Source organism: Micromonas pusilla (genome assembly GCF_000151265.4).
Source record: "Micromonas pusilla CCMP1545 genomic scaffold MICPUCscaffold_11, whole genome shotgun sequence".
Lineage (NCBI taxonomy): Eukaryota > Viridiplantae > Chlorophyta > Mamiellophyceae > Mamiellales > Mamiellaceae > Micromonas > Micromonas pusilla.
In genome coordinates this window covers 370,163-396,987 of record NW_003315892.1, presented here as the reverse complement: position 1 = coordinate 396,987, position 26,825 = coordinate 370,163, and the positions used below count along the sequence as shown (strand labels likewise).

The following is a 26,825-nucleotide window of genomic DNA, read 5'->3' as shown; positions in this document are numbered from 1 at the left end:
GCGTCGGCGGTTGAACTTTTTTTTCATTAAAAACAATCGCTGAGACGAGCTATATCTCACTACCGAGTAGTTAAGCTACTCCAATCCGTAAAAAATGAATTGAAGCTGTCAAAGGATGTCGTGTGTACAGACAAGGTGATGATACGAAGCGCTCGTGGCGGCTTCTTCTTCTTGGTGGTGGTACTCTTCGTAACGTTCTGTTGAGACAACATTTTTGAGAGACGGCGCGCGGTTGGTTTACAGGGCGACAGCCGTCCTCTCTTCGCGACGAGGGGGGATTAATCACTCCACCCCTCGTCATCGGAGAGCTCTTCGCCGCGCGCGAGCTTCGCCTTGCGCAGCTTGTCCGCCTTCTTCTTCTCCTTGTTGGACATCTTATCCCTGGACTTCTTCTGTTCTTTGACCTCGACGATGTTCCCGAGCGCGTCGGTGACTTCGTCCATCTTAATCGCGCCCTTGACTTGCTCCTTGGCCTTCTTCGTCATCCACTCCGCGTCGCCCTTGCAGTTGCAGCGCGCGATGCCGTCGTCTTCCTTCTGCATGAGCCACGTCTCCGGGCACAGCGCGGAGCAGAACTCGTTGTTGTGCGTGATCATGACGACGCCGCCTTCGTACGTCTGGATCGCCCCCGCGAGCGCGCCGAGGGAGTCGCGATCGAGGTAGTTGGTCGGCTCGTCCAGGATGACGATGTGCGGCATGTTCCACATCGCGGCGGCGATGACAACCTTGACCTTCTGGCCGCCGGACAGCGCGGACATGCGCGTGTGCGTTCCAAACTCCTTGTCGAGACCGACGTCCTCGAGGTGCTTCTCGACGTTCACCGTCGTGAGCGGCGTGGAAAACGCCCCCACGCGCTGGGCAACCTTCTCGTCGACAATCTTCATGTGCTTCTCGAAGCCCCACTTCGCGAGCTTCGTGGCGGAAACGTAGCGGTTCGAGTCGTAGGACATGTTCACGAACTGCACCTCGTACTCGTACTCCTTCTTGACCGTCTTCCTGCCGCCGGTGAGCTTCTCGATGCACCACTTCACCTTGGTGACGTTGCCCTTGTCGTCCTTGAGCTCAAACGTCACCGGCTCCTTGCACTTCTTAGCCTCCTCGTCCGTGAGCGTCATGGAGTCCTTCACGAGCGCCTCCTTGTCGTCGCCGTGCTGGAAACGCCACCTGATGTACTCGTTCGGGGTCTTATCCAAGTGCTGCTCGATGTGGTGGAACGCGTGCTGCGCGACGTACGCGACGCGCGCGTTCGGGTGCTTCCACACGGTTCCCTCCTGGGGGATGACCTCGCCAGTCAGGAGCTTGATCATCGTCGATTTACCGACGCCGTTCGGGCCGACGCACGCGACGCGCGACGCGAGGGAGACTTGCACGGTGACGTCCTTCACCGTCGGCTCGGAGTTCACCGGGTACGTGTACGTGCACCCGGCCATCTTCATGAGCGGCTTCCCCTTGGACTTGACGCCTTCGATGAACCCGGGCTGCGGGAAACGCATCACGAACCCGGTCGAGGACTTGAGCTCGAAGAACGACTTCGCCTTCGGGTTCTTCTCGACGTACTGCGTGAGGTTACCGCGGAACTGTTTCAGCTTCAGCGTATCGATCGCGATGATGTTGTTGCACACGCGGTCGAGCAAGCCGGTGTCGTGCGACACGATGATGCACGTCACGTTTTTGAGCGACAGGAGGTACTCCTCGACCCACTTCACGTTCATGACGTCGAGGTGGTTCGTGGGCTCGTCCATGAGGAGAATGTCCGCGTCGAGGCACATCGCGCGCGCGAGCGCGAGCTTCATCCTCCACCCGCCGGAGAGGAACGTCACGAGCGTCTTCGCCTTGTTTTGCATCTCGCCAAAGCCGACGGACATGAGCATCCGCGTGACGACTTCCTCGGTGATGCCCGCCTTTTTAATGCGCGGATCCGCGAGGATGTAATCCACGCACGGGAGGTCGGACAGCTCGCCGATGATGTCCGCCTCGACGAACACCGTTCGGAGCTCGCTCGCGGGAGGGAACCCGTCCACCTGCTCGTTCGCGATCGCCCGCATCAGCGTCGTCTTCCCGGAGTCGTTCCCGCCGAGAAGGCCGTACTTGTGCCCGCGCTTGAGCTTGAGCTTCGTGTTGTGCAGCAGCACCTTGCTGCCGTACGCGAGCGTGAACTTGCAGTCGCACAGCTGCTCAGCGTCGTCGTCCTCCTCTTCCTCGACCGCGTCCGCGAAGTACAGCGCCGCGAGAGCCTTGAACGCCTTCTTCGCGCCCTCCTCGGAGACGCCGTACGGCTTGAGCTCGTCCGCCCAGTCGTCGTCGTCCATCACCTTGCAGTTCACGAGCGAGCACACGAGCGTGGCGACGTACTCGAGCTTGTCGTCGGAGAGACCAAAGGAGACCTTGACCTCCTTCTCGACGACGCCGCGCACCGCCTTGCACGACTTGTGCGTCTTGAGCCTCTCCTCGATGGACTGGAGCTGCTCGAACGCCTTGCCGCACACGGTTCTCGCCTCCGGGTCGGAGATCTCCTCCTTCGCCTTCTCGAGCGCGGGAACGAGCTTCGGGAGGAACGGCGCGGCGTCCTCCGGGTCTTCGACGAGCTTGGACATGTTGTTGATGATCACCGCGCACATGCGCTTCGTCGCGGTGGAGCGCACGCGAAAGCCGAGGAGGAGAAGCGGCGCGATCAGCGCGAGCGGCGCCGCGGTCACCGTCTGCACGAAGGTCGTCGACGCCAGCTTCTGGACGCACTCGATGACTTCCTCGTGGTCGATCGTCGCGGAGACGAGCGCGGGGATGAACGGCTCGACGTCCCTGTTGTCGATGGACTGGCAGATCTTGCTCAGGCACTCGCGCGCGGCGACGGACACTTCCTGCTTGGAGTCGTTCACCATCTGCGTCACGATCGGGATGATGTCGTTCAACGCGAAGGACGTCGACAGAGGCGAGCACTCCGCAAACTTGGAGACCATGTTCAGCGCGCCGACCATGGTCTGCCACTTCTCCTTCGGGTCCATCGCGGTCAGGAGCGAGGGAAGCACCGCGTCGAGGCCGTACGCGGACGAGGTCTTCGCGAGCGTCAGCGTCGCGGCGGCGGCGGCGGACTGCACCTCCTTGGAGTGCTTGTCCGCGCAGCATCGCACGAGGTCAGCCACGAACGGCATGAGCTGGTGCTCCGCGGTCGTCTTAGCGACGGACGCGATCGTGTCGATGGCGATGCAAGCGCCCTCCCTCGCGGCGGCGGTGCCTTTGGAGCCCTCTTTCAGCGCGTCGCTCAGGGCGGCGACGTCTGCGGGGTTCATCCCGGCGGGGGAAGACTTGACCTGCTCGGCGATCTGCGACGCGGCGGTCCGGGCCGCGTCGCCGCCTTGGAAGACCGATTGAATAGACATCGTCGTTGTGTCTAGTTTTTAACGTTGGTCAGATAGCGGACGACACTCGAGCTGCGGGAGGAGGGAACAGACGGTGTTATATGTTAGTTACTCTTGCACCGAAAACCGACCGTCCGACGGGGGAACGCGATCGCGTTCGAACTCGGGGGGACCGAGGGTAATTGCCTCGACGCGCGCGCGAGAACGCGCCGAGCGGTCGAACGAGACGATATCGACCGGACGCGATCGAATTCGCGCGTCGATCGCGTCGTTCGCGCGCGAACGCGGCTTTGGATATACCACGGGAAAGAACCACGTGGACGGAGTCCTCTGCCAGCGCGATTAAAATCGCGTCTCATCACCCGGCGAGATCCGACGCAGATCTCGCGCCCGCGACGACGAAAACGCGCGACGCGACGGAGAAAAACGCGGAACGATGCTCAGACAGAAAGCATCCGCGCGATCTCGGCGGGAAACGACGCGCGCGCGATCGCGCGCGGGTCGTTTCCACGCGGACGCGACCGATGTTCGTTCGCGTCGGGACGGGAAAAAGCGTCGAATTTTTCCCGCGTCGCGCCGGCAATCGCGCGGAGGGAGGGGGAATTCGGGCGAGAAAAGCGGATCGTGCGCGTACCTTTGATGCTCGTGCGCGATTGAAAGAAGTTTTGAGAGAAAAGGGGCGGAGACGAGTTCGTGGCTCGTGCTCGCGCGGAGGCTGAATGGCGCGAGGATACGTCGAAGCGTCGTTTTTGGCAAAAGCGCAAAAAATCCACCGGATCGCGGGGAGTCGAGGACGTTGAGGGTTCGTCAGACCGTCGAAAAATAAAAAATCTCTGCTGACGAGGACGGTACGTTCGTAGTGGATGTGGACGCGCGAGAAAATCTCGGAGCGCGCTCTGCCGCTGAGTCGTATGATTTACCGAAGAAGGTATGAGCAATTGTAGAGATCGTCACGTACACGTACTCGAAAGCAGCTTCGAAATTACAAAGTAACTTTATATTTCTTTGATTCACGTGAGTCTCCATGTCACCTCTACTACCTTACCTGGATTATTCCGGGTTGCTCGACATCGAGGATTAAGGCTCCTGTTCGAAAGAGCGTGAGTTCGAATCTCACCGATGTCATTCTTTTGCGTAATTTTGCATATAATTTTGCATGTAATAATCGTCCACATGATGCGAAGCACCTCTCCACAAATTTTCAGGTCAACCGGAGCAGTGTTGAGGCGGCGGTGGTCTCATCATCGTCGAGCATGAAACGGCGGCAAAAACGGCGGCAAAACCTTTTGCCGTTTGTTCGAGGGGTTCACGAAGCGCGTCTCGTCGTTTGGAACGTCGGAGTAACGCGATTAATATCTATTGTAACATCTATCGAGACTCCCCCATGCTCCTCAAGATCGCCTCCGCGATCGTTCGCACGAGAGGCGGCACGACCGCGTTCCCGAGCTCGTGGTACGCCCGCTCCGGGTCCGGCTGGAACGTCTCGGGGAACCCCATCACGCGCGCAGCCTCCCTCGGGGTGTAGTACCTCGGCCGCGCGCGTCGGGTCGACGTCGCGTCGGCCCTGACGAGCTCGGCGTTGTACGCGGACGACTTGCGGTAGGACGCGCACAGCGTCCGCGCGACGCCGCCGGTTTCCGCGAACAAAAACCCCGGGTGGTCCGGCTCTCTGTGATGCACGCGCTTAAAGTACGCGCTCGCGCGATCCATCTGGTACTCGGACACCTCGCACGACGTGAACACGTTCGCGTCGTCGTCCTCGACGTCCGCGTCGTACCCGTCATCGGGGGATTCTTCTTCTACTTCTTCTTCTAAGATGTCGTCCACGGTGCCGCCGCAGTCGTCGCGGCGCGGCGGCCACCGGAACGGCGTCGCCAACGCCGCGTCTTTCCGGAACCCGACCAGGTACACCCGCTTCCGGCTCTGCGGGACCCACCCTTTCGCGTCGTACACGCGCGAGTGCACGTCGTACCCGACGTCTTCGAGCTCTTTCAAGATGATCTGAAACGCCGCGCCGTCGTCCAAGGTGACCAACCCCTCGACGTTTTCGAGGAAAAACGCGGTCGGCTTCCTCGCGCCCAGCACTCTCGCGATCTCCCGGAACAGCTGCCCGCGCGCGTCCTCGAACCCTTTCCTCTCCCCGCGCTGACTGAACGACTGGCACGGAAACCCCCCGGTGAGGATGTCGTGCGGCGGGATGATATCCTCGCACACGTCCGTGATGTCCCCCACGATCAACGCCGGCGGCGCGTCGCCGATTTCGACGACGTTGTTCGCCGCGTAGGTGCGTCGCGCGTGCGGGCACATCTCGGACGCGAACACGACGGACCCTCCCAGCGACCGAAGCGCGATCCCGAACCCGCCGACGCCGGCGAAGAGCTCCGAGAACGTGAACGGCGGGAATTCCGGGACCGGGACCCCTCCGTGTCCGTGTCCGGCCCCGGCCCCGGCCCCGGACCCGGCCGCCGCTCCTTCGGCGCCGACGACAACGCTCGCGAGCGCGTCGTGCGCCTCGGGCTTCCACCGCGGCGGTCGCACCCCGCCGCGCCTTCCTCTCCGCGCGCGCGCGAAGGCTTCCTCGTCCCGCCGCTCTCGAATCACGCGCCGCGCCTCGTCCGTCGTGATCGTCGGCGTCCGCGTCCCGAGCGGGCGGTCGGCGTCGTCGCCGCGTTCTGCCGCGCCGTCGTCCGGGTCCCAGTCGACGTAACACGCCGGGTGTCCCAGCCGCACGTTTCGCACGAACGTGGCCTCGCCGGACGCCGCGAGCGCGAGAAGCTCGGGGAGCTCGGAGCCGGGGTCGAGCGGCGCGAACGCGTGCACGGCCCACGACGCCGCGGAGGGAGGATGAGGATCCTCGGATCCTCGATTCGCGCCCCCATTCGCGTCGTCCCCTCGGCACGCGTCCCACACCCTCGCGTCGAACCTCGTGACGCCGTCGCGCTTCAGTCGGCCCGTCCCCTTGAGCGCGGCTCGGACTTTTTGCACCGCGTCCGCGCGATCGCACACGTACGCGCCCACGGGCACGCCCGCGCGGTTCTGCTCCGTCCGGTCGTCGTCGTCCGGGGACGGCGGGTACGCGCACGTCGGCCACCGCGGCTGCCCGCCCCTCGCGAGGAGTTGCGCCTCGTACGCGCGGGGGGAGTGACGACGCGGCGACGCGGCGGGCGGGGGCTTGACCGCCGCCCTCGCGACCGCCGCCATCGCCACCCTCGCCGCCGCCCCCATGCGTCGCGCCCTCTGGCGCGCGAATCGAATCGTCTGCGAATCGTGCGCTCCGAAACGGAAAGTGATGCGTTCTCTCCTGTTCTCTCCGTTCATTCGTCGAACGACCTCGCGCGTGATATTCGAAGCACTACGCCTACGCCTACGCCTACGCCCCCACGGGCTCGACCATCGCGTTCGCGACGACGTCATCGTCCTCCCCCTCCACCGGCGACGGCGTCCTGACGTCCCTCCCCCGCCGACGCGGCAACGGCGCGGGCATGAAATTCGAGATCATGACGCCGCGCTCGACGTGTTCCCGCAACTCCTCCATCCCTCTCGGGCCGATCGAGTTCGACCGCACGTCCATGCGCACGCCGGCGCCGCGCGTCGTGGACGCGATCCCGTTCAGCGCCCTCGCGAGCGCGGCCGCGCCCTCGTCCCCGATGCTGTTCCGCTGCAGGTCGAGCTCGGTGAACGCGCGCGTGAGCGCGGCGGCGGCGATGGACGTCGAAAACGCCCCGGCGCCGACGTCGCCGAGGGAGTTGTACCCGAGGTTCACGCGGACGAGGCTCGGCGCGGACGCGAGGTCGGACGCGAGCGTCGTGAGCGCGCACGGCCGCGACCGCGGGGGCGTCTCCGCGCCGCGCGCGTCGGCGTTCGTCGCGAGGAGGTCGAGGTCGAGGTCGAGGTCGAGGTCGAGGTCGAGGTCGCCGGCGCCGCCGCCGTTGGACCCGCTCTCGCCGATGTCGTTCGCGCTCAAGTCCAGGTGCTTCACGCGCGATAACCTCCCGCTCGCGCACGCGACCGCGCTCGCGACCGCGACCGCGCCGTGCAGACCTAACCGCGTCGCGCTCAGGCCGAGCGTGGTCAAGCTCGCGTCGCGCGTCGACGCCGTCGTCGCCGCCGCCGCGAGAGCCGCCGCGCCGCTGGCGCCGATCGGGTTCCCTTCCAACCGCAGCTCGCGCAGCGCTGGGACCGCGCTCGTGCCATCGTCGTGAAAGAGCGCCCGCGCGAGCGCGTCGACGCCGTCCGCGCCGATGCCGTTCACGCCGACGTCGAGGACTTCGAGCATCTCGAACGCGCCGCCCGACGAATGACGGATGGCGGCGGCGAAGGACGTCGCGCCCGCGTCGCCGAACGCGTTGTGCGACGCGCGCAGCTCTCGCATCCCCCCCGGGCCGCGACGCAGTCCGACCGCGATCGCGTCCATCCCAACCGCGCCGATGAAGTTTCTGCTCACGCACAGGTGCGTCAGCGCGCACGACGGCGACGCGAGCGCGGCGCCTAACGCGACCGCGCCGGCTTCGCCGACGCCGCAATTTTCCAAGTCCAACGCGCGCACCGCGCCGGACGCGACGAGCGGCGCGAGCGCTCTGACGCCGTCGCACCCGATCCCGTGGTTATCCGCGAGATCGAGGTCCATCGCGGGCGCGAAGCTCGAGCTCGACGGCGTCGCGTCGCGGTGGTCGCGTTCGCCGCCCCACGGGTCGACGCGCTCGTCGATCGCGCGCGCGAGCGCTCTCGCGTCGCCGGCGGTCAAGCCGCACGACGCGAGCGTCAGACGCCGCAACGCGTCGACCTCCGCCTCCGCCTCCTCCGACTCTTTCCCGAACGCCGCGAGGTCGAGCAGCGACGGCGCGGACGCGATCCTCTTCAGTTCGCACGCGGTCTCTGATCGCAGCCGCGCGACGGCGGCGAAGAGCTTCTCCTTCTCTTCGAACCCGAGCGCGGCGCGGCGAACGTCCAGGCGACGCACGCGGACGAGCGGCGAGCCGAGCTGGTGTATCAGCGCCGCGCAGACGCCGCGGGACTTGATGTCCACGACGAGTCTGCGGAACTTTGGACCGACCGCGCACATCGCGTCGTGGACGTGCTTCGGGGTCCAGAACCCGCGTTCGCCGGCGGCGTCGGCGACGGCGTGGAGCTCGCGCATCGTCTCTCGGTTCGCGCGCAGGACGCTCACGAGCGACGCGCGCGAGATGCCCGCGTCGCCGGGGACTTTGATGACGCGAAGCTTTCCTCGCGCCATCCTCGTCGCGGCGGCGAACGACTCTTTGTTCAGCTGCGGTGAAGTACGCGGGGCGCGAGGGCGGGTCAGCGGCGGAGGGACGAGTGCGCGGAATCTTTTACGCCGCGCCGCGCGACGGGTCCTCCCCCTCTCGCGCGAAAAAGGCGTTCGCACCTTGAACGCGCCGTCGGTCTCGGTCGCGAAGTCGAGCTCTCTCCAGAGCTGCTCCGGCGGGAGCTCGCGCATGAGCGCGCGCCACGCCTTGCAGACGCCCGCGCACCGCGCGCGCGACGGCGGCGGCAGCGCGGCGAACACGGAGGCGATGAGGTCGTGCGGCAGCCGTTCGGCGAGGATTTCGTTCGTTAAGGCAGCGGCCGAGACGGACGCCGCGCGCGTCGCGTCGGACGCGTCGAGCGACCGCCGCCGGCTCGCGTCGCTCTCGGGCCACGCCCTCTCGTCGGCTCCCATCGTGCGCGTCGCTTGGGATCGCGCGCGCGACTCGTTCTGCCGCGACGGCGCGAGGCGGCGGCCCGACTTTTCAGGCGGCTTGTCGTCCGCAGACTTTCGCGCGAGCCGTCCGCGTCGGAATTCTGGGAGCTGACGTGTCGGTTTCAAAACGTTGGTCAAACTTCATAGGTCAACGGGTCAAACTTCATCGACGATTGAAAGCACAGGTTTTTTCAGGGTTTTTTCCTTTTTTGAATAATTTAAGGCCTATCTAAGATTCGCGTCGCGGGGACGCCCGCGCCCCGCGCGCTCACCGCGGCGGCCCCACGAAGAACGACGGCGCCTTTTCCCTCCCCGAACCTTTACCTAACCCACCCTTCCCCCCCCCGCGCGTCGAACCGAACGCGACGCCGCCACCGCCGCCGTCGCCGCCGTCGCCCCCCCGTCCCGGCCGTCCCGCCCTCGCGCCGCCGAGCGTGAGCGTCGACGCGAGCGACGCGCCGAGGTCGAGGTCGACGACGCCGGCGCCGACGCCGGCGCCGACGCGCGCGAACGACCCCCCCGGCCTCCCGACGGCGCCGAACGGACGCGCGGGCGAGTCACCCCTCGGCTGCGGCTGCGCGCCTCTGAGCGCGCCGCCGCGCACGCCGCCGCGCGCGCTCGAGACGGCGGAGACGGTCGCGGCGCGGCCTCCGTCCGGCGCGGGCGCGCCCGCCGCCGCCGCCGCCGCCGTCCGCGGCTGCGCGCGGCCGCGGACGTAGCGTTCGCCTCCGAGCGCGTCGTGTTGACCTCCGCCAAACTCCGTCGGGGTGGACGCGCGTCCTTGCCGGCTGAGGGACCGTCCCCCCTCGAACAGGGCCATATACTTATCGTTCAACCGCGGGGACGACGCCGGGAAGCACCGCTCGAACTCCTGCGCGCGACCGAGCTCGGCGTCGGACTCGCGGATCACCTCCGGGAGCTCCGCGGTGGTGAAGTGGTCGAAGCACACGCCGTTGAGGGCTTTGACGTCCTTGCGTTTCGGAAACGCGTTCGCCGCCGCCGCGGGGTTCCCGCCGCCGGAGGGTTTCCCCCGCCACGACGACGACCCAACCTTCGCGCTCGCGATGTCGATCGTCGCCCTGCCGACGCGCGGATCGGATCTGGGCTCCGGGACGCCCGTCAGACGCGCGCGTCGCTTCCCCGCCTCGATCGCCTTGAACTTCGCGCGGTCGTACGGCGTCACCCCGACGAGGTTGAACAAGTTGGCGAGCATCCGGTGCTTGACGTGCATGTCCAGCTTCGACGGCGCGCTCAGGGACGGACCGGTGTTGACCTCGATGAGCCACGGCGTGAGCCTCGAGTCGAGCATGATGTCGAACCCGAAGATCTCGTAGCATATCCGCCGGTCCGGGACGAACATCTTGCTCTTCGTGTTCATCGGGGACTCGACCGCGATCATCGTCTTCACGATGACGTCTTTCATCCTCGCCCACGTCGATTCGAAATCCAAACCGTTATCGTCGAAGTGCCTCCTGAGCGCGGAGAGGGACCACTTGAACCCGACGTCGTCGTCCTCCGCGGTCTCGCCCATCGTGAACGCTTCTTTTTTACTGTTCACACTGTAGTTCGTCAGGTGCATGCACCGCTTGTTCAAGTCGACGCCGTCGTTCGTGTATCGCTCCGTCGCGAGACGGACTAAACCTTCTCTGTACGCGTACACCCTCAGCGGGTCTAAGCACGTCACCGCGACGTAGACGCGGATGTCGTACTTGTACCCGTCGATGAGATGCGGGTCTCGGATGTATCTCTGGATGAGGTAGTCCTTGTCCGGCTTGATGTCGCTCGGTCGACGCATCATCTTGATCCCTCTCCCGCGCGAGGACGCCGGCGGTTTGATGATGTACAAACCGTCCGGGTACCGGTCGCACTCTATGCGCCAGTCGTCGCTGTCCGCGGGCAGCACGAACGACCGCGGGTGGATGTCGAAGTCGTCGCTCCCCTGCGTGCGTCTCCGCGCCTTGCCGATGTTCCTCGACAGCCGATCTTTCCTTCCGACCTCCCACGTCCCGGGGAAGTGGTTCACTCTTTGATACCGGTTCACGCGTTTCAAGTCTTCGTTTTTCAGGCACCCGTTCCACACCGCGTTGTACCCCTCGGACGCCTTATTCAGCACCGTCCTGAACCCCGCGGTCTTAAACGCCGCCTTCACCCCGTTATTCTTCACCCCGTTGTACCTCACGAACAGCTTGCTCGTGCGCTCGTCCACGACGTCCAGCCCGGCGGCGTCGCACGCGGCTTCGCACGCGCCGAAGATCACCGTCGGCTCCGTCCCCGGCGCGAGCGGCGGCGTCACCCGCGGCGGTCCCTCGCGCCGGTCCTTCCTGAGCCACTCCCTGCCGTTGGCCGGCGCGCAGCAGCTGCGCAGGCACGGTCCGTCCAGGCGCAGCTCCGGGATGTCGATCGTGAAGAGACCGGGGACGACCGGGTCGGGCTTGACGACGGGCGCGAGCGCCGCCGCGGCGGCCGCGTCGACGACGCGTCCTTCTCTCGCGCTCCCGGACGGGGACGCGCCCTTCCCGGCGCTCGCGCGGTCGTGGTCGTCGCGCGCGTCGCGCGCGTCGCCGGAGTCGTTCGCGTCGCTCTCGCTGCTGTCCTCGGCCTGTGAACGAAGGGGGCGCGGAGGTCGTCGGTCGGGGCTCGGGGGAACTACGATTCTCGCGCGCGCAGATTTGGATTCCGCGGGCGCGTCTCCGGCCCGGGCGAGACAGCGAGCGGACGCGTCGGGGGAGGACGCACCTCTTGTTCCACGGACGCGCCGTCCGTGGCGTCGTCCTCGAGAGCGGGGAACCCGTTCACGGACGCCGGGGACGCTTCCCTGGGAGGTCGTGCTCTCCCCGGGACTTTGACCGCCAACGCGTCGCTCTTCTTTCGCGAGGCGACCTTTCCCGGGACGAGGTCCTCGACCGTCGGGGCCGCCGTCGCGCCCGCCGCGGGCTGCGGCGGGTGAGCGACCGTCGCCATCCTCCGCGTCGTCCGCCGCGCACGCCGCGGGATCAACCGCGGTCGTGCGTCGCGGACGCGTGCGGAGGGGACAGCCGGAAGGGTCGGAACGTCCGAGAGATACAGTGCTTGGGGTGCCCTAAGGTCGTACAGTACGTGCCCTAAGTTCGTACGGCCTTTTTTCGGAGTTTAGGAGACCTGGACCACCCCCTACACATCCACGGCGCGCAGCCTGTATCACATCGTCGTTGAGTTGCAGACCGCGCTCGCGAGCAGTCGCATCATCGCATCAGATCTTGACAGTGAGATCTCCACGGCGCGGAAAAATGTTTGGAACTCGCTTCACGTCAACGCTACGTTTACTTCTCGAAGAGCTTCCCGACGACCTCCCCCGTCACGGAGTACGACATGAACGCGCTCACGGCAACCTCAAACAGACACAGCTCGTCGTCCAGCGCGTTCGCGAACCCGACCAGCACGCACATGGACACGACCAGCGACGCGTACACCGCGTCCACGGAGACGCCGTGCCGACGCAACAGCGTGAGCACCTTCTTCAACACCGCGTCGATGTCCACGCGTTGCTTCGTTATCCTGCACGACTCGCGTATGAGCGCGGTCATGTCCGCTCGGAGCGCCTCCGCGGCGGCGCCGACGCACTTTTGATCCGAGCTCCATCCTAAGATGGCGTCCGCCGCCGCCGGGCCGTCCTCGCGAACGAGCGAGAAGAGAAACGTCAAGAACCGATCGCGCACGTCCTGAGGGAGCTCGTCCGCGATCCCAAAGTCCAAGAGCACGAGCCTGACCTCGCCTTTGATCGCGTTGAGCGCCGCCGCGGACGCGCTGGGGTCCGCGTCGGAGATTTGGTGCAAGTGAAACAGAATGTTCCCGGGGTGTAAATCCGAGTGAAGGAAGTTATCCCGCAGGAGCATCTTGAGGTACGCGTCGACGCCGTGCGCGCAGAGCGTCTTGTTGTGCTCGCACCCGCGGCGGATCGTGCTCGACAGCGCCTCGCCTCTTTCAAACGTCTCCACGAGGACGCCCTCGGTGACGAGCCCGGGCACGGGCCACGGCGCGTTCACCTGTCGCTCCTTTCGGAAATTCCTCCCGAATCGCCGCAAGTGCTTCGCCTCCGTTCTCAGGTCCGTCTGCGCGGTCATGCTGTGCGAGAATTGCCCGAGCGTCTCCTCGAGGTTGATCCCCTTCAGCGAGAAAACGCCGGACGCCAGCCTCGCCGCGCGTTTCAATATTTGGAAATCCAAAAAGATCTGCCGCGCGACGCCCGGGTGGCGAACCTTCACGGCGACGACGCACCCCGCGGCGTCGCTCGCGGCGGAGGCCAACGCCTCCGCGCTCGACCCCCCGCGCGCGATCGCGGTCGCGCCGCCCCTCCCCCGCGACGACAGCGACCGCGCCGCCTGTTCTCCCGCTCCCGCGCTCGACGCCTTCCCTCGCTGCTCTCGCAGCCGCCGCGCGAGCTCCGGATCGCGCGCCGCGCACGCGCGCGCCACCTCGGGTTTCAACACGCACCGGTACACTTGCGCGATGGACCCGCTCGCGACCGGCTCCGGGGGGAAGTGCTGGAAGACGTCCCCGGACGGGACCCCGAACTCTTCGCGTATGATCTTCTCCGTGTGTTTCCTCGAGTGCCGAGGCGCGTCGTCGTGCAGCGCGCTCATCGCCTCGCAAAAGTCCTCCGGGAAGATGTCCCTGCGAACGGACGCCCACTGCGCCCACTTCACGAGCGCGGCGCCGCAGTTGGACACCGCGGCGTGAAGCGTCTTCCACGCGCGCCTTCGCATCGCGGCTTTGGTCTCCTTCCTCGCGAGGACGCTCGAGGCGCTGTCGCCGCCGGTAAAAAAGATCGCGCAGAACAGAAGCGCGAGCGCGCACAGACCCGGACCCGCGATGAGCGCGTTCCCCGTCGCGACCGACGCGGCGAACCCGAACGTCTCAGACTGGTCCTGATACGACCCGAACCCGCCGCCGACGTCGGAGTATAAGAGCACGCACCCGGCGACGACGCACGCGAGCCCCAACAGCACGGCGACGACGCCGCTCGCGCCGAGCGCGGTGAACGCCCTGACCGCGCCCGGTTTCTCGCTCAAGACGAGCAGAGGCACGGAGACGAAGAACACTGGCAGAAACGCGAGGAGAAGGAACGAGCCGCGGTAACACAACGCCGCCGCGCTCGCTCTCTCCGCGGCGCCCCAGATGTCGCCCTCTACGCACCGCACGCCGGCGCGTTCCTCCTGTGAGACGACGGACGACGCTCGATCCCCCGGGGAATCCGACGCTCGGGACGACCCCGCGTCGCTCGTCGGGGACGGCGGGAGCCATCCGCGCTTCACGGGCGTCGCGTTCGCGTTCGCGCTCGGCGACGACGCGCACGACGCCCCCTCGAACGCGAGAACCTCCGCGGTCGTGACCTGATCCAAGTTGAGAAACGGACTCAGGAGCGCGATCCCCATCGGATCGGACGCCGTCCCCTCGCGCCGCCTCGCGCCTCGCGCGACCCCGCCCACCCCTTTCGGCGACCACGCCGCGTGCAACCGGCGCCCTCGCGATCGCGATCGTCCCCCGCCGCCTTCGCAGACGGAGACATCCTCGCCGTCGACGCCGAACCCGACCCCCCCGCGCGCTACCGTCAACGCCACGCCGCTCGCGAACGCGAGCAACGGCGCCAGCGTCGGCGCGGACGGCGTCGCGGGGACGAGGTCCAACACCCTCAGCGCGGCCCATCGATACCGTCGATGCCACTCGTCGCCGCCGACGTCCACGCCGTCGCGTTCGATCTCGCACGCGGCGCGTCTCCCGACGACGCGCGAGAGCCAGTCCTCGACGCCGGCGCGGACGACGCCCCCGACGCCGCCGCGAACGCCGCGCCCCGCCGGTCGGTTTTCTATTTCTCCTCCCGATCCCGATCCCGATCCCGATCCCGATCCCGATCCCATTCCCGACGAGACGTCGTTCGCGGGCTGCGCGAAGACGATCTTGATCGCCGCGAGCGTCGCCGCGCTCTTCAGCGTGCGATACGTCTCCGGCGCGAGCGCTCTCATCGCGGACGACGACGCGTGCAACGCCAACGCGCCGCCGCACGCGCGCCGCGCGAAATTCACCGCGCCGCGTTCGACGCCGTCGTGCCCGTCGTAGCTCCCCAGAGCGTCGCGCGCGTCGTCGTCGTCGTCGTCGCGGCTATCGCGCGCCGTCGCGCCTCCGCGGCCGCGACTCAGGCCTCCCGCGATCCCACCCGCGACGCTCGCGGCGCCGGCGAGCGCCATCGCGCGCGTCAGCGACCTCGTCTCCGGGTGCGCCGTCCCCACGCACGCGAGCACGCACGCCGTCTCCGCGGCGTCGACGACGCGCTCGAGGACGTCGCGCGCGCGGTGCGCGTCGTCGTCGTTGTCGTCGTCGTCGTCGTCCCGCGCGCCGTCCGCGCGTCGCCGCCGCCGCTGTCGCCGCCGCCGACGCGCGCCGTCGCGGTCGGGAACGCCCTCCGGGAGCTCTCTTCCGACGTCCACGCGCACGAGCTCGAGCGCGACGTCGCACTCGCCGGAGGCGACGCGACCGCGAAACCGGAGCGGGATCTCAACGCTCCAGTCGTGCTCTCGCTCGCGAGCCGGCGCGTTCGTCGCGTGCGCGCGCGGAAGGGCGTCGCCGCCGCGCGACGTCGACGTCGCGTTCGACGCGCGCGCGTTCCGGCAATTGGGGAAATGCAACGCCGACGGCGACCGCGTCAACGCGGAGAGCGCGCCCTCGGGCGCGCTCTTGGACGCGCCGCCGCGGCCGCCGGCGCGGTCGCCCCTGAGCGACCGCCATCGCTCCTTCCACGCGCTCATCGCGCCCGCGCGACGCACGACCTCCTCGCGCCAGATGAGTGAACGAGAGAATTGGTAATTGACAGGATGACAGCGCTGATTTTGCCCTATCAAACTCAGGTTCAAATGCGTTCGAGAAATGATGAACGATTCGCTTTCAATCAAATATTTGATCGCGTGTGATGCAACGCGACGTGGTTCGCCCGAGAGCGCGTTTACGGATGTCCGTTCCGCCTGCGCTGCGTTCCGCTTCCGCTCGACAAATTCGCCCGCGCGGAGACGTACCCCCCCCCCCCCCCAGTGCGGCCACCCACCATGGCGCAGCAACCGATCATGGGCCAGGGCGGGTACGCCCCCCCCGGCCAAAGCGCGCAACAGCAGCCGATGACGGCGACGCGCCCCCCCGCGAAGCAAGGGATGATGAGCAAGGTCGCGACCGCCGCGGGCGGGGCGGCCGCGAAAGCCCTCGCGGGCACGCCCGCGGGACAGGTGGTGACCGCGGTGATGCAGGAGATCGCGCCGCCGCCGCCGCCGCCGACGTGCTGGTGCGGCTGCAAGGACGACCCGGAGATGGACCCGTGCTGCAGGACGTGCGCGAAGATCGCCGTCTTCCCCGCGGCGCTGCTCGCGTACATTCCCGGCGCGATGTGTTGGAGCGCGCTGCAGGCGTACTACTGCTGCTTCTCGTGCTGCCTCATGCAGCACGTCACCGCGATCGCCCGCGGCGGCGTCGCGCAGCAACGGGACACGTTCTCGTGCTGGGCGTGCCAGGCGAAGTGGTGGTACAAGTGCAACAAGTGCAACGGGAAGTGCTGGTTGTGCTCGTTGCCGGCTTCGAAACGCGTCCTTCGCGGGCACGTCGTCGAGGCGCCGTGCCAAGTCTGCCTGTGGGGGTCGACGCGATGACCGCGCGCGCGACGTGTTGCTACTAGATATCCCTACTGTATTTACTAACACCTACATCTACACATCGCAGAGCGCGCATCGCGGAGTTCTCGACGCGACCCGACTACAGACTAGACTAAGAACGCCTCCGCGGCTATCTTCCGGGCGCCGCCGCGGACGCGCGCTCGTGGTCCTTGTACAAGTGCAGCACGTCGACGGCGGCGGCGATCAAGAGCGTCTGTTCGCGGAGATGCGCGCGAGCCGCGTGCACGCGATCGCTGTGCACCACGCGCATGTCCGCTACGGTCGCGTCTTCGAAATACGCGCGGTCGAACTCGTTTTCGTTTTGGAGCGCAATGTCGAGCGCGTCTTCGAGCACGCGGCGAAGCGTTCGCCCGCCGACGCCCTGACGCTCGCGCTCGGGAACGCTGCCCCGCGTCGAGAACGCCAGGAGCGCGCGCGTCGCGGCTACGCGACGCTCCGCCCTTTCCTCCCCGAGATCGTCCGCGTCGTTCACGTCCGCGAAACGCAGCGCGCCGGTGCGCTTGTTCTGCTTCAGACCCGCTGCGGCGAGAAGCGTGACGCGGCGCGGTCGCGCGCGGCCGCGGGGGGCAGCGCGCGTGCGGCCGACCTCCCGCTCGCACGCGCACTCGACCCAAATCGGCAGCGCGTCGTGCGGGTTCCCTCGCTCGACGAAGCCGAACGCGCGGAACAGGTCTTCGTTCGAGCCCTTGGGGAGGTACGACAGGCAAACCTCGCGCCACCGCGGCGGCGACGGCGGCGCGTTCGCGGCGTCCGCGTCCGCGCCGCCGCGACGCGTCGGGAAGAGCGCGATCGCGGGCTCCTCTCCGTTCGTCGCCTCCGTCCACCGGACGGTCTCGGACCCGTCCGACGCGTGGTTCGCCATGTCCAGAATCGGCACGAGGACGGCCACGTCCGCGTCGACGATCCGCGACGACGACGACGGCGGCGGCGGCGGCAGACGAAACGCGCGCGTCCTCGCGATCGCGGCCGCCCACCGAAACTCCTCGCCTGTTGTCCCCGGCGGCAGCGCGCGCGACGCCATCGCGGTCGCGTACGCGTCGTCCCACGCTCGTCGTATTTGATTTCGCTCCTCCGCGAACCATGGGGACAGCACGGACGCCTCCGCGTCGTCGAAGCATCCGAGGTGCGTGAGCTCGTCCAGACGAGGGAGGAACGCGCGATACGCGCGCCAGTCGAAGGTCGCGCTCTCGTCGTTCCCGGCGATGGCGCGCAGGAGCATCACCGCGAGGCGGACGTCCCATCCCGGGACGGTCTCGTTCACGTAATCGTCATCGTACATCCGCGTCCACAGCGTCGACGACGGGGAGATCTTCGCGACGTGCGCGTCTTCGGACTCGTCGGCACCGGACAACACCGCGAGGCCTCGACCCGCGACGCCGCGCTCGAGGAGTTTCAGGCGTTCGTGTCCGGACACGGCCGTGGACGCGAGGCAAGCGAAGCGCGCGGCGTCGTCGCCGTCGCGGTCCATGCCGCGCGCCGCGGCGGTGTGCGCGTGTTCGCGGTCGCGGGCTGCTCACAGTGAGTCTCATAGTCGTCGCGATCGCGTCGTCAACAACTTTTTGGCGCTCAAGTCACAGAGCCGCCGCCGTGCCACAACCTCACAAACAACCTCGCGCGCCGTTCGCGTGGCCCGTGAACCCCGTTCGCGTCGACGCGCCGCAATCGCGGCGTGACTACCGCGTGAAGACTACGCGGGTTCGCGCGACCCCGCTCTCGAGATCGAGCGCGCGAGCGAGGGAATCGTCGTCGGCGCTCGTCGTGGGTGCGAAAGTCAATTGACGACAGGGTCCCGACGTCTGGACTCCAGCGGGTGATGGGGAAGAACAAGGCGAAGGCGAAGAAGTTCGCGGAGGTGAAGCGGATCCTAAACCCGAAAGAAGCGAGAGTGTGCGTCCCTGCCCGACGTCTTACCTTCCCCCGCGCGCGTTCCGTCGTCCACGCCGACACCGAAAACCCGACATCGAAACGAACAGAACCCGACAGAATGCTCACCGCGGACGCTCTTCTCGCAGGGATAAGAAGGATGGGAAGAAGAAAAAGAAACGCACCGACGAGCCGAAGATCAAGCACGTCGAGGCGACGTCCTCCGCGCTGTTCTTCAAGCACAACTCCGCGCTCGGGCCGCCGTACAACGTCATCGTGGACACGAACTTTATAAACTTTTCGATTAAAAACAAGATCGACCTCGTGAAAGGGATGATGGACTGCCTGTACGCGCAGTGCGTCCCTCACATCACGGACTGCGTCATGGCGGAGCTCGAGAAGCTCGGGCAAAAGTACAGGGTCGCGCTGAGGGTCGCGAAAGACCCGAGGTTCACGCGGCTGCCGTGCACGCACCCGGGGACGTACGCGGACGATTGCATCTGCGAACGCGTCAGGCAGCACAAGTGTTACATCGTCGCGACGTGCGACACGGATTTGAAACGACGGATACGGAAGATTCCCGGGGTGCCGATCATGTACTTGCAGCAGCACAAGTACAGCATAGAGAGGCTGCCGGAGGCGGTCTTGGGGGGGGCGCCCGCGCGGTGACGCGGAGTGGAAACATAGACTAGACTGAGATTCTCGTTGGATTAAAAAGGTTCAGTCTATCACTCTTCGACTCTCTTCGCGAGCTCCTGCACCGTCCCGATCACCTTCGCGAGTTTCGCCTCGAGCTCGGCGACGATGCTCTCGTGCGCCTCAGCCCTCTCTCGCGCCTCCGCCTCGAGCGTCTCGATTCGCGTCGCTTGCGCGCGGACGGCGGCGTCGAGCTCTTTCACCCCCGCGAGGGCGTACACCCCGGCGCGTTCGTACGCGACGCCTTTGAACCCGACGTCGTCCGTGGACACGAGAAGCGGGAGCGATTCTTCGAGCTCCTGCGCGAGGAAACCAACCTGCGTGCTCTCCGGGAATCTCTTCTCCGGGTACTCCTCGGTCTTGAAGTTAAACGTCACCGGTCGAACGTCGCGGATCAAACCTAATACGCCGTCGATGATGTTCACGTCCCGTTTGAACCGCGAGTCCGACGCGGACGTTGACGTCCCCGTCGCGAAGATGTCGCCGTTCACGTACAGCTCCTTCGAGCTGTCAGAGTGCGCGCCGGAGACGGCGAGGAGACCGGAGACGACCGTGTTCCCGCTAGAAGCCGTCACTTGGAAGTTCCCGTTGACGTTGAAGTCCCCGCCGACGCCCATAGTCGTCGTCACCGTCGCGCTCGCGAGCGTCGCCAATCCAGACGTCTGCAACGTCCCCGTCACGCTCGCTCCCGTGGTCGCGAGGGCGATGATAGACGTCGCGCCGACGCCGATCGTCAGTTCCTTGAACCTCAGCGCCTCGACTTCGACGTACGCGTTGATGTTCGTCGACGTAATTTTCAAACCCGTGGTCCCGGTGTGCGTTAAAAGCGCGGTGTCCTTGTCCATGACGATCGCGTCTTTCAACGTCGCCAACCCGTTCACCGTGAGCGTCGAGGACAACGTCGCAGTCGAGAGCGACGTCGCGCCATTCACGGTCGCGCTCGCGAGCGTAGCGAGTCCGTTCACCTGAAGCGTGGTGGAAACCACCGCGCTTCCGAGAGAGGCCTGGTTCGTGACCGTCGCGCTATGGAGAGTCGCCAATCCAGATGTCTGCAACGTCCCGGTCACGCTCACGCCCGTGGTCGCGAGCGCGATGACGTTCACTGTCGTGCCGATGCCAATGTTCGAACCGGTGAACTTGACGGACTCGACCTCGACGTAGCGGTTGCTCGTGATCTTCAGCCCGGTCGTGCCCGTGTGCGTCAGCGCCGTCAAGTCCTTCTCGAGCGTGACGTCATTTTTAAGCGTCGTCGCCCCGGTCACCGAGAGCGTCCCCGATAACGCCGCCGCCGCGAGGTTGGACAACCCGCCGACCGTGAGAGTGGTTTGCATACTAGCCGACCCGGTGACCGTGATCGAACCTGTCACGGTCGCGCTCCCCGCAGCGAGTGTGATGACGTTCGACGCGCCGAAGCCGATGATCGGACCGGTGAACCGCACGTCTTCGACGTCCACGAAGCCCGAGCTCGAGATCGTGAGCGACGTTCCCGAGTGCGTGATCGCGGCAGTGGGCTTCGTCATGATCATGTTATCACTGAGCGTGGTCACGCCAGATACGCCGAGCGTGGTAGACATCTGCGCGCTCACGAGATTGAAATTGCCACTCACGGTCACGTCTTTAAAGATCGACGCCCCATTCACGGTGAGCGCGTTTGAAACCACCGCGTTTGCCAACGTCGCCGTCGTGCTGACCTGTAAGGCCCCCGTGATGCCGACGCCCGAGGAAGAGAGTGCCATGAGCGACGGGGCGCCGCTCACGCCGATGCTCGAGCCGGCGAACTGCACGGTCTCAACTTCCACGTACGCGTTCGTGCTCGAGATCTTCAACGCCGCCCCGCCGCCCGAACCCGTGTGCGTGACGAGGGTCGTCGGCATTTCGAGCGTCAGACCGTTTTTGATCGTCGTCAAGCCATCCACCGTGAGCGTCGTGGACAACGCCGCGCTCGTCAGTTTTGTCGCGCCGGTCACGCCTAGAGTGCCCGAAATATCAGTGTCTCCGGTGCCGGCCGCTACGGTGAACTTGCGCGCGATTGCTGCGCCCACGTCGAGGTTGCCCGTCGCCGATAAAGCGCCATTCACAGTCGCGCTCGCGAGCGTCGCTGCTCCGGATTGTAACGTCCCCGTCACTATCGCGCTCGCGAGCGTCGCGGCACCGGAATTCAGCGTCCCGCTGACCACCGTGTCACCATTACCGGCGGCGACGGTGAACTTGCGCGCGCCCGTCGCCCCGACTTCAAAGTTGCCCGTCGACGACAGCGCCCCGGTCACGGTGGTAGCGCCCGATGCAAGCGTCCCGCTGATCACCGTGTTGCCGGTGCCGCCGGCGACGGTGAACTTGGAAGCGCCGACCTCGAAGTCGCTCGTCGATGACAGCTTCCCGGTCACGCTCGCGCGTCTCACCCCGCCTGCATTGGACAGCGCTATGATATTTGCGGCCCCCTGGACGCCCATGTTGCCCCCCGAGAACTGCACGCTTTGCACTGCCACAAAACCGTTACTTGAAATCGTGAGCGACGTCCCGGTGTGTGAAATGGCGGCGACTCCTTTGTTCAACGCCACGTCCTCACCGAATGTTGCCACGCCAGAGACGACAAGTGTGCTGGACAAAGTCGCGGATGCCAAGGACGCCAAAGCACTCACTCCAAACGTCCCAGACACTGTCGCGCCTGATGCGGTCAGCGTGATTTTGTTTGCCGCCCCGAGGCCGATGATAGGGCCCGCGAAACGCATGCTCTCCACCTCCACGTAGCCCGTGCTCGTGATCGCGAGCGAGGTCCCCGTGTGCGAGATCTCAGCGATGGGCTTCGTCATGGCCACGTCCTCTCTGAGTGTAGTCACGCCCGTGACGTCGAGTGTGCTCGACACAGTCGCGGTCGCCATTGAAGTCGCGCCAGTCACCGTCGCGCTCGCTAAAGTCGATAGACCGTTCACCTGAAGCGCGTTGGTAACCGTTGCGCTATGGAGAGTCGCCAATCCGGATGTCTGCAACGTCCCAGTCACGCTTGCACCCGTGGTGGCGAGAGCGATGACGTTCACTCTCGTGCCGATGCCGATGGTGGCTCCCGTGAACTTCACGCTTTGCACTTGGACGTAACCGTTCGTGCTCGAAATCTGAAGCCCGGTGTTGCCCGTGTGCGTCAGCGCCGTCGTGTCCTTCTCGAGCGTCAAACTGTCTTTCAACGTCGCCAACCCGTCCACCGTGAGCGTCGAGGACAACGTCGCGGTCGAGAGCGACGTCGCGCCATTCACGGTGGCGCTCGCGAGAGTCGCGAGTCCGTTCACCTGAAGCGTGGTGGAAACCACCGCGCTCCCGATATTTGCCGCCGCGCTGACTCCGAGCGTACCGGTGACGGTCACTCCCGCGGATGCGAGCGCGATGAGAGGGTTCGGCGCGCCGTTGACGCCGATGTTAGCGCCCGTGAACCGCACGTTCTCGACGTCCACGAAGCCCGAGCTCGAGATCGTGAGCGACGTTCCCGAGTGCGTGATTGCGGCAGTTGACTTCGTCATGGACACGTCTTCTTTGAGTGTGGTCACGCCCGTGACGGCGAGTGTGCTCGAAACCGTCGCGACCGCCATGCCAGTCGTCCCCGTCACCGTGGCACCAGCCAAGTTCGTCGTTCCATCTACCTTCAAGGAGGCCAAAGTTGATAACCCAGATGTCTGTAACGTTCCTGTCACGCTCACGCCGATGCCCGAGGTTGACAGTGTGATGATTGGCGTCGCACCGACACCGAGTTGCAAGTTCGTAAATCGAACGCTCTCCACCTCCACGAACCCCGTCGTGCTCGAAATCTGAAGCCCAGTGTTGCCCGTGTGTAACATCGACGTCGTGTCCTTCTCGAGCGTCAAACCGTCTTTAAGCGTCGCCAACCCGTTCACCGTGAGAGTGCTCGATAACGATGCGCTAGACATTGCGGTCGCTCCAGAGACCCCGAGCGTGCCCGACACAGTTGCGTCGGATAACGCCGACAAACCTGTCACCCCGAGCGTTCCTGAGATAGACGTATCGCCGGAGCTCGCGATCACGGTGAACTTGCGCGATGCCGATGTGGGCCCCACGTCGAACTTCCCGTTTGTGACTATGCTTACGCCGGTATTCGCGAGTTTGATGAGGTCATTAACGCCGTTGATGCCGATGTCGGCGCCCGTGAACCGCACGTTCTCGACGTCCACGAAGCCCGAGCTCTTGATCGTGAGCGAGGTCCCCGAGTGCGAGATCTCAGCGATGGGCTTCGTCATGGACACGTCTTCTTTGAGTGTGGTCACGCCCGTGACGGCGAGTGTGCTCGATACAGTCGCCGTCGCCATGGAAGTTAAACCATTCACCGTCGCGCTCGCGAGAGTAGCGGCTCCTGACTGTAACGTCCCCGTGACAATCGCGCTCGCGAGGGTCGCGGCTCCGGTCTGCACACCCGCCAAGGTCGTCGCCCCGGTCACTCCAAGCGTCCCGGAGACTGTGGTATCGCCGTCTTTCGTCACGACGAAGTTCCGTGCCCCTGTCGTCCCCACTTCGAGCTTCCCAGTCACTCTCGCGCCCGTGGTGGCGAGAGCGATGACGTCAGCCGTCAATCCGATGCCAATGGTGGCTCCCGTAAACTTCACGCTCTCCACCTCAACGAAGCCCGTGCTTGAGATCGTGAGCGAGGTCCCCGTGTGTGAGATAGTGGCGGCGGCCTTCGTCATGGACACGTCCTCTTTGAGTGTGGTCACGCCCGTGACGTCGAGTGTGCTCGACACAGTCGCAGTCGCCATGGAAGTCAAACCCGTCACTGTTAAAGCACCATTCACCGACGCGCTCGCGAGGGTCGCTGCTCCAGACTGTAACGAACCCGTGACAATCGCGCTCGCGAGGGTCGCGGCTCCGGTCTGCACAACCGCTAAGGTCGTCGCTCCAGTCACTCCGAGCGTTCCGGATACTGTCGCGCTCGCGAGATTCGCGGCTCCGGACTGTAACGTACCTGAAACAATTGCGCTCGCGAGGGTTGCGGCTCCGGTTTGAACCACTCCCAAGGTCGTCGCCCCAGTCACCCCGAGCGTTCCTGAGATAGACGTATCGCCGGAGCTCGCGATCACGGTGAACTTGCGCGACGCCGATGTGGGCCCCACGTCGAACTTCCCGTTTGTGACTATGCTTACGCCGGTATTCGCGAGTTTGATGAGGTCATTAACACCGTTGATGCCGATGTCGGCGCCCGTGAACCGCACGTTCTCGACGTCCACGAAGCCCGAGCTCTTGATCGTGAGCGACGTTCCCGAGTGCGTGATCGCGGCAGTTGACTTCGTCATGATCATGTTATCACCGAGCGTGGTCACGCCAGATACGCCGAGTGTGCTCGAAACCGTCGCGACCGCCATGCCAGTCGTCCCCGTCACCGTGGCACCGGCCAAGTTCGTCGTTCCATCTACCTTCAAGGAGGCCAAAGTTGATAACCCAGATGTCTGTAACGTTCCTGTCACGCCGATGCCCGAGGTTGACAGTGTGATGATTGGCGTCGCACCGACACCGAGTTGCAAGTTCGTAAATCGAACGCTCTCCACCTCCACGAACCCTGTCGTGCTCGAAATCTGAAGCCCAGTGTTGCCCGTGTGTAACATCGACGTCGTGTCCTTCTCGAGCGTCAAACCGTCTTTAAGCGTCGCCAACCCATTCACCGTGAGAGTGCTCGATAACGATGCGCTAGACATTGCGGTCGCTCCAGAGACCCCGAGCGTGCCCGACACAGTTGCGTCGGATAACGCCGACAAACCTGTCACCCCGAGCGTTCCTGAGATAGACGTATCGCCGGAGCTCGCGATCACGGTGAACTTGCGCGATGCCGATGTGGGCCCCACGTCGAACTTCCCGACCACGCTCACGGTCGTCGGTGAAAGTTTCATCAAATCGAGGGCACCGTTCACGCCGATGTCGGCGCCCGTGAACCGCACGTTCTCGACGTCAACAAAACCTTGGCTCGAAATCGTTAACGATGTCCCACCGGTGTGCGAAATAACAGCCGTAGCCGTCGGCATAGTCAACGTGTTCCGGAGCGTCGCGACGCCCGTGACGTCGAGTGTGCTCGACACAGTCGCGGTCGCCATTGTAGTCGCGCCAGTCACCGTCGCGCTCGCTAAAGTCGATAGACCGTTCACCTGAAGCGCGTTGGTAACCGTCGCGCTATGGAGAGTCGCCAATCCGGATGTCTGCAACGTCCCAGTCACGCTCGCACCCGTGGTGGCGAGAGCGATGACGTTCACTGTCGCGCCGATGCCAATGTTCGAGCCGGTGAACTTCACGCTCTCCACCTCCACGAAGCTCGCGCTCGTGATCAGTAACCCGGTTCCCCCCGTGTGCTTGATTTCGGCGGTGCCCTTCGTCACGTAAATGTCGTCACCGAGCGTCACGCGATTCGTGACGCCGAGGGTGTTTGACACCGCCGCCGTAGTAAGCTGCGTCGCGCCGGTCACTCCGAGCGTCCCGGTGATCGTCGTGTCGCCGGCGCTCGTCACAACGAACTTGCGCGCCGCTGTCGTCCCCACGTCGAACTGCCCAGTCACGCTCGCGCCTGATGTGGCGAGTGCGATGACATTCGCCGTCGCACCGATGCCAATTGTGTTCGCGTTGAACTTCACGCTCTCAACCTCCACGAAGCTCGCGCTCGTGATAGTCAGCCCGCTCCCTCCCGTGTGCGTCACGAGCGTCGTAGGATTTTCGAGAGTGATGTCATTTTTCAGCGTCGCCAACCCGGTGATTCCAAGTGCTCCTGTAACCGACGCGCTTGCCAGAGTCGTCAAAGCATTTACTTTAAGTGTCCCTTTGATTTCCGTATTGCCGGTACCAGCTGCGATGGTGAACTTGCGCGCACCAGCTGTGCCGACCTCAAAGTCATCAGTAGATGACAACTTCCCGGTTACGCTTGCACTTGCCGTCCCACCTGCGCCAGTAGTAGCGAGTGTTATGATACTCGCGGCATTATTAACGCCAATGTTGGGGCCCGTGAATCGCACGTTTTCCACGTCGACGTATGCATTGCTCGAAATCGTGAGTGAGGTGCCTGTGTGAGAAATAGCTGCAATGTTGTTGACCATGACGAGGTTATCGCGGAGCTTGGTCGCGCCGGTAACGTCTAGGGTCCCCGCGACCACGGTGTTCCCGTTCGTGGAATCAACCTGAAATTGGGTACCCCCCACCGCGAAGTTACCCGTGGTCGAGAGGGTACCAGTTGTCAAGCTTGTCAATCTTGTCGCTCCGGTCACGTCGAGCGTCCCTTTGATCGTCGTGTCGCCGCTGCCGGCGGCAACGGTGAACTTGTGCAACCCAGCGAGGCCGACCGCAAAGTCGCTCGTCGCTGATAACTTTCCAGTCACGCTCGCGCTCGCTACCCCCGCAGCATTAGAAAGAGTGATGATGTTCGCGGCTGTGTCCACGCCAATATCGGCGCCCGTGAACCGCACACTTTCGATGTCAACATAAGCATTACTTGATATCGTAAGTGAGGTCCCCGTGTGAGTAATGGCGGCGACAGGCTTCGTCATGGACACA

The 26,825-nt window shown here is 65.2% G+C and overlaps 9 protein-coding genes across 9 annotated transcripts; 2 read left to right on the top strand and 7 right to left on the bottom strand.

Annotated features, from left to right (window-relative positions):
* Positions 1 to 4: 4 nt before the first annotated feature.
* MICPUCDRAFT_28864 (uncharacterized protein) lies at positions 5 to 4,065 on the bottom strand. The gene is made up of 2 exons (XM_003061895.1): positions 3,991 to 4,065; positions 5 to 3,428 (listed from the first exon to the last, which is right to left on the bottom strand). Exon 2 carries the CDS (start codon positions 3,375 to 3,377, stop codon positions 279 to 281), a length of 3,099 nt encoding a protein of 1,032 aa, XP_003061941.1. The 5' UTR covers positions 3,378 to 3,428; positions 3,991 to 4,065; the 3' UTR covers positions 5 to 278.
* A 659-nt stretch (positions 4,066 to 4,724) lies between these two features.
* MICPUCDRAFT_20949 (uncharacterized protein) lies at positions 4,725 to 5,750 on the bottom strand (the record flags this gene model as incomplete). Its single annotated transcript, XM_003061894.1, has 1 exon — positions 4,725 to 5,750. A coding segment is annotated over one exon (1,026 nt), but the record flags the coding sequence as incomplete, so codon positions are not given.
* Positions 5,751 to 6,726: 976 nt separating this feature from the next.
* MICPUCDRAFT_51663 (uncharacterized protein) lies at positions 6,727 to 9,036 on the bottom strand (the record flags this gene model as incomplete). Its single annotated transcript, XM_003061893.1, has 1 exon — positions 6,727 to 9,036. The coding sequence occupies one exon, from the start codon at positions 9,034 to 9,036 to the stop codon at positions 6,727 to 6,729; it is 2,310 nt and encodes a 769-aa protein (XP_003061939.1).
* A 1,204-nt stretch (positions 9,037 to 10,240) lies between these two features.
* On the bottom strand, positions 10,241 to 11,206 carry MICPUCDRAFT_2514 (uncharacterized protein; the record flags this gene model as incomplete). The annotated part of the gene is made up of 1 exon (XM_003061892.1): positions 10,241 to 11,206. A coding segment is annotated over one exon (966 nt), but the record flags the coding sequence as incomplete, so codon positions are not given.
* Positions 11,207 to 12,318: 1,112 nt separating this feature from the next.
* On the bottom strand, positions 12,319 to 13,113 carry MICPUCDRAFT_69922 (uncharacterized protein). The gene is given in 2 exon segments (XM_003061891.1): positions 12,319 to 13,101; positions 13,103 to 13,113. The coding sequence occupies 1 exon segment, from the start codon at positions 12,927 to 12,929 to the stop codon at positions 12,357 to 12,359; it is 573 nt and encodes a 190-aa protein (XP_003061937.1). The 5' UTR covers positions 12,930 to 13,101; positions 13,103 to 13,113; the 3' UTR covers positions 12,319 to 12,356.
* A 304-nt stretch (positions 13,114 to 13,417) lies between these two features.
* On the bottom strand, positions 13,418 to 15,836 carry MICPUCDRAFT_69920 (uncharacterized protein; the record flags this gene model as incomplete). The annotated part of the gene is made up of 1 exon (XM_003061890.1): positions 13,418 to 15,836. A coding segment is annotated over one exon (2,419 nt), but the record flags the coding sequence as incomplete, so codon positions are not given.
* A 294-nt stretch (positions 15,837 to 16,130) lies between these two features.
* On the top strand, positions 16,131 to 16,721 carry MICPUCDRAFT_51660 (uncharacterized protein; the record flags this gene model as incomplete). Its single annotated transcript, XM_003062099.1, has 1 exon — positions 16,131 to 16,721. The coding sequence occupies one exon, from the start codon at positions 16,131 to 16,133 to the stop codon at positions 16,719 to 16,721; it is 591 nt and encodes a 196-aa protein (XP_003062145.1).
* A 133-nt stretch (positions 16,722 to 16,854) lies between these two features.
* MICPUCDRAFT_41887 (uncharacterized protein) lies at positions 16,855 to 18,213 on the bottom strand (the record flags this gene model as incomplete). The annotated part of the gene is made up of 1 exon (XM_003061889.1): positions 16,855 to 18,213. One exon carries the CDS (start codon positions 18,211 to 18,213, stop codon positions 16,855 to 16,857), a length of 1,359 nt encoding a protein of 452 aa, XP_003061935.1.
* Positions 18,214 to 18,558: 345 nt separating this feature from the next.
* Positions 18,559 to 19,277, top strand: MICPUCDRAFT_44763 (uncharacterized protein; the record flags this gene model as incomplete). Its single annotated transcript, XM_003062098.1, has 2 exons — positions 18,559 to 18,678; positions 18,807 to 19,277. 2 exons carry the CDS (start codon positions 18,559 to 18,561, stop codon positions 19,275 to 19,277), a joined length of 591 nt encoding a protein of 196 aa, XP_003062144.1.
* Positions 19,278 to 26,825: the final 7,548 nt, after the last annotated feature.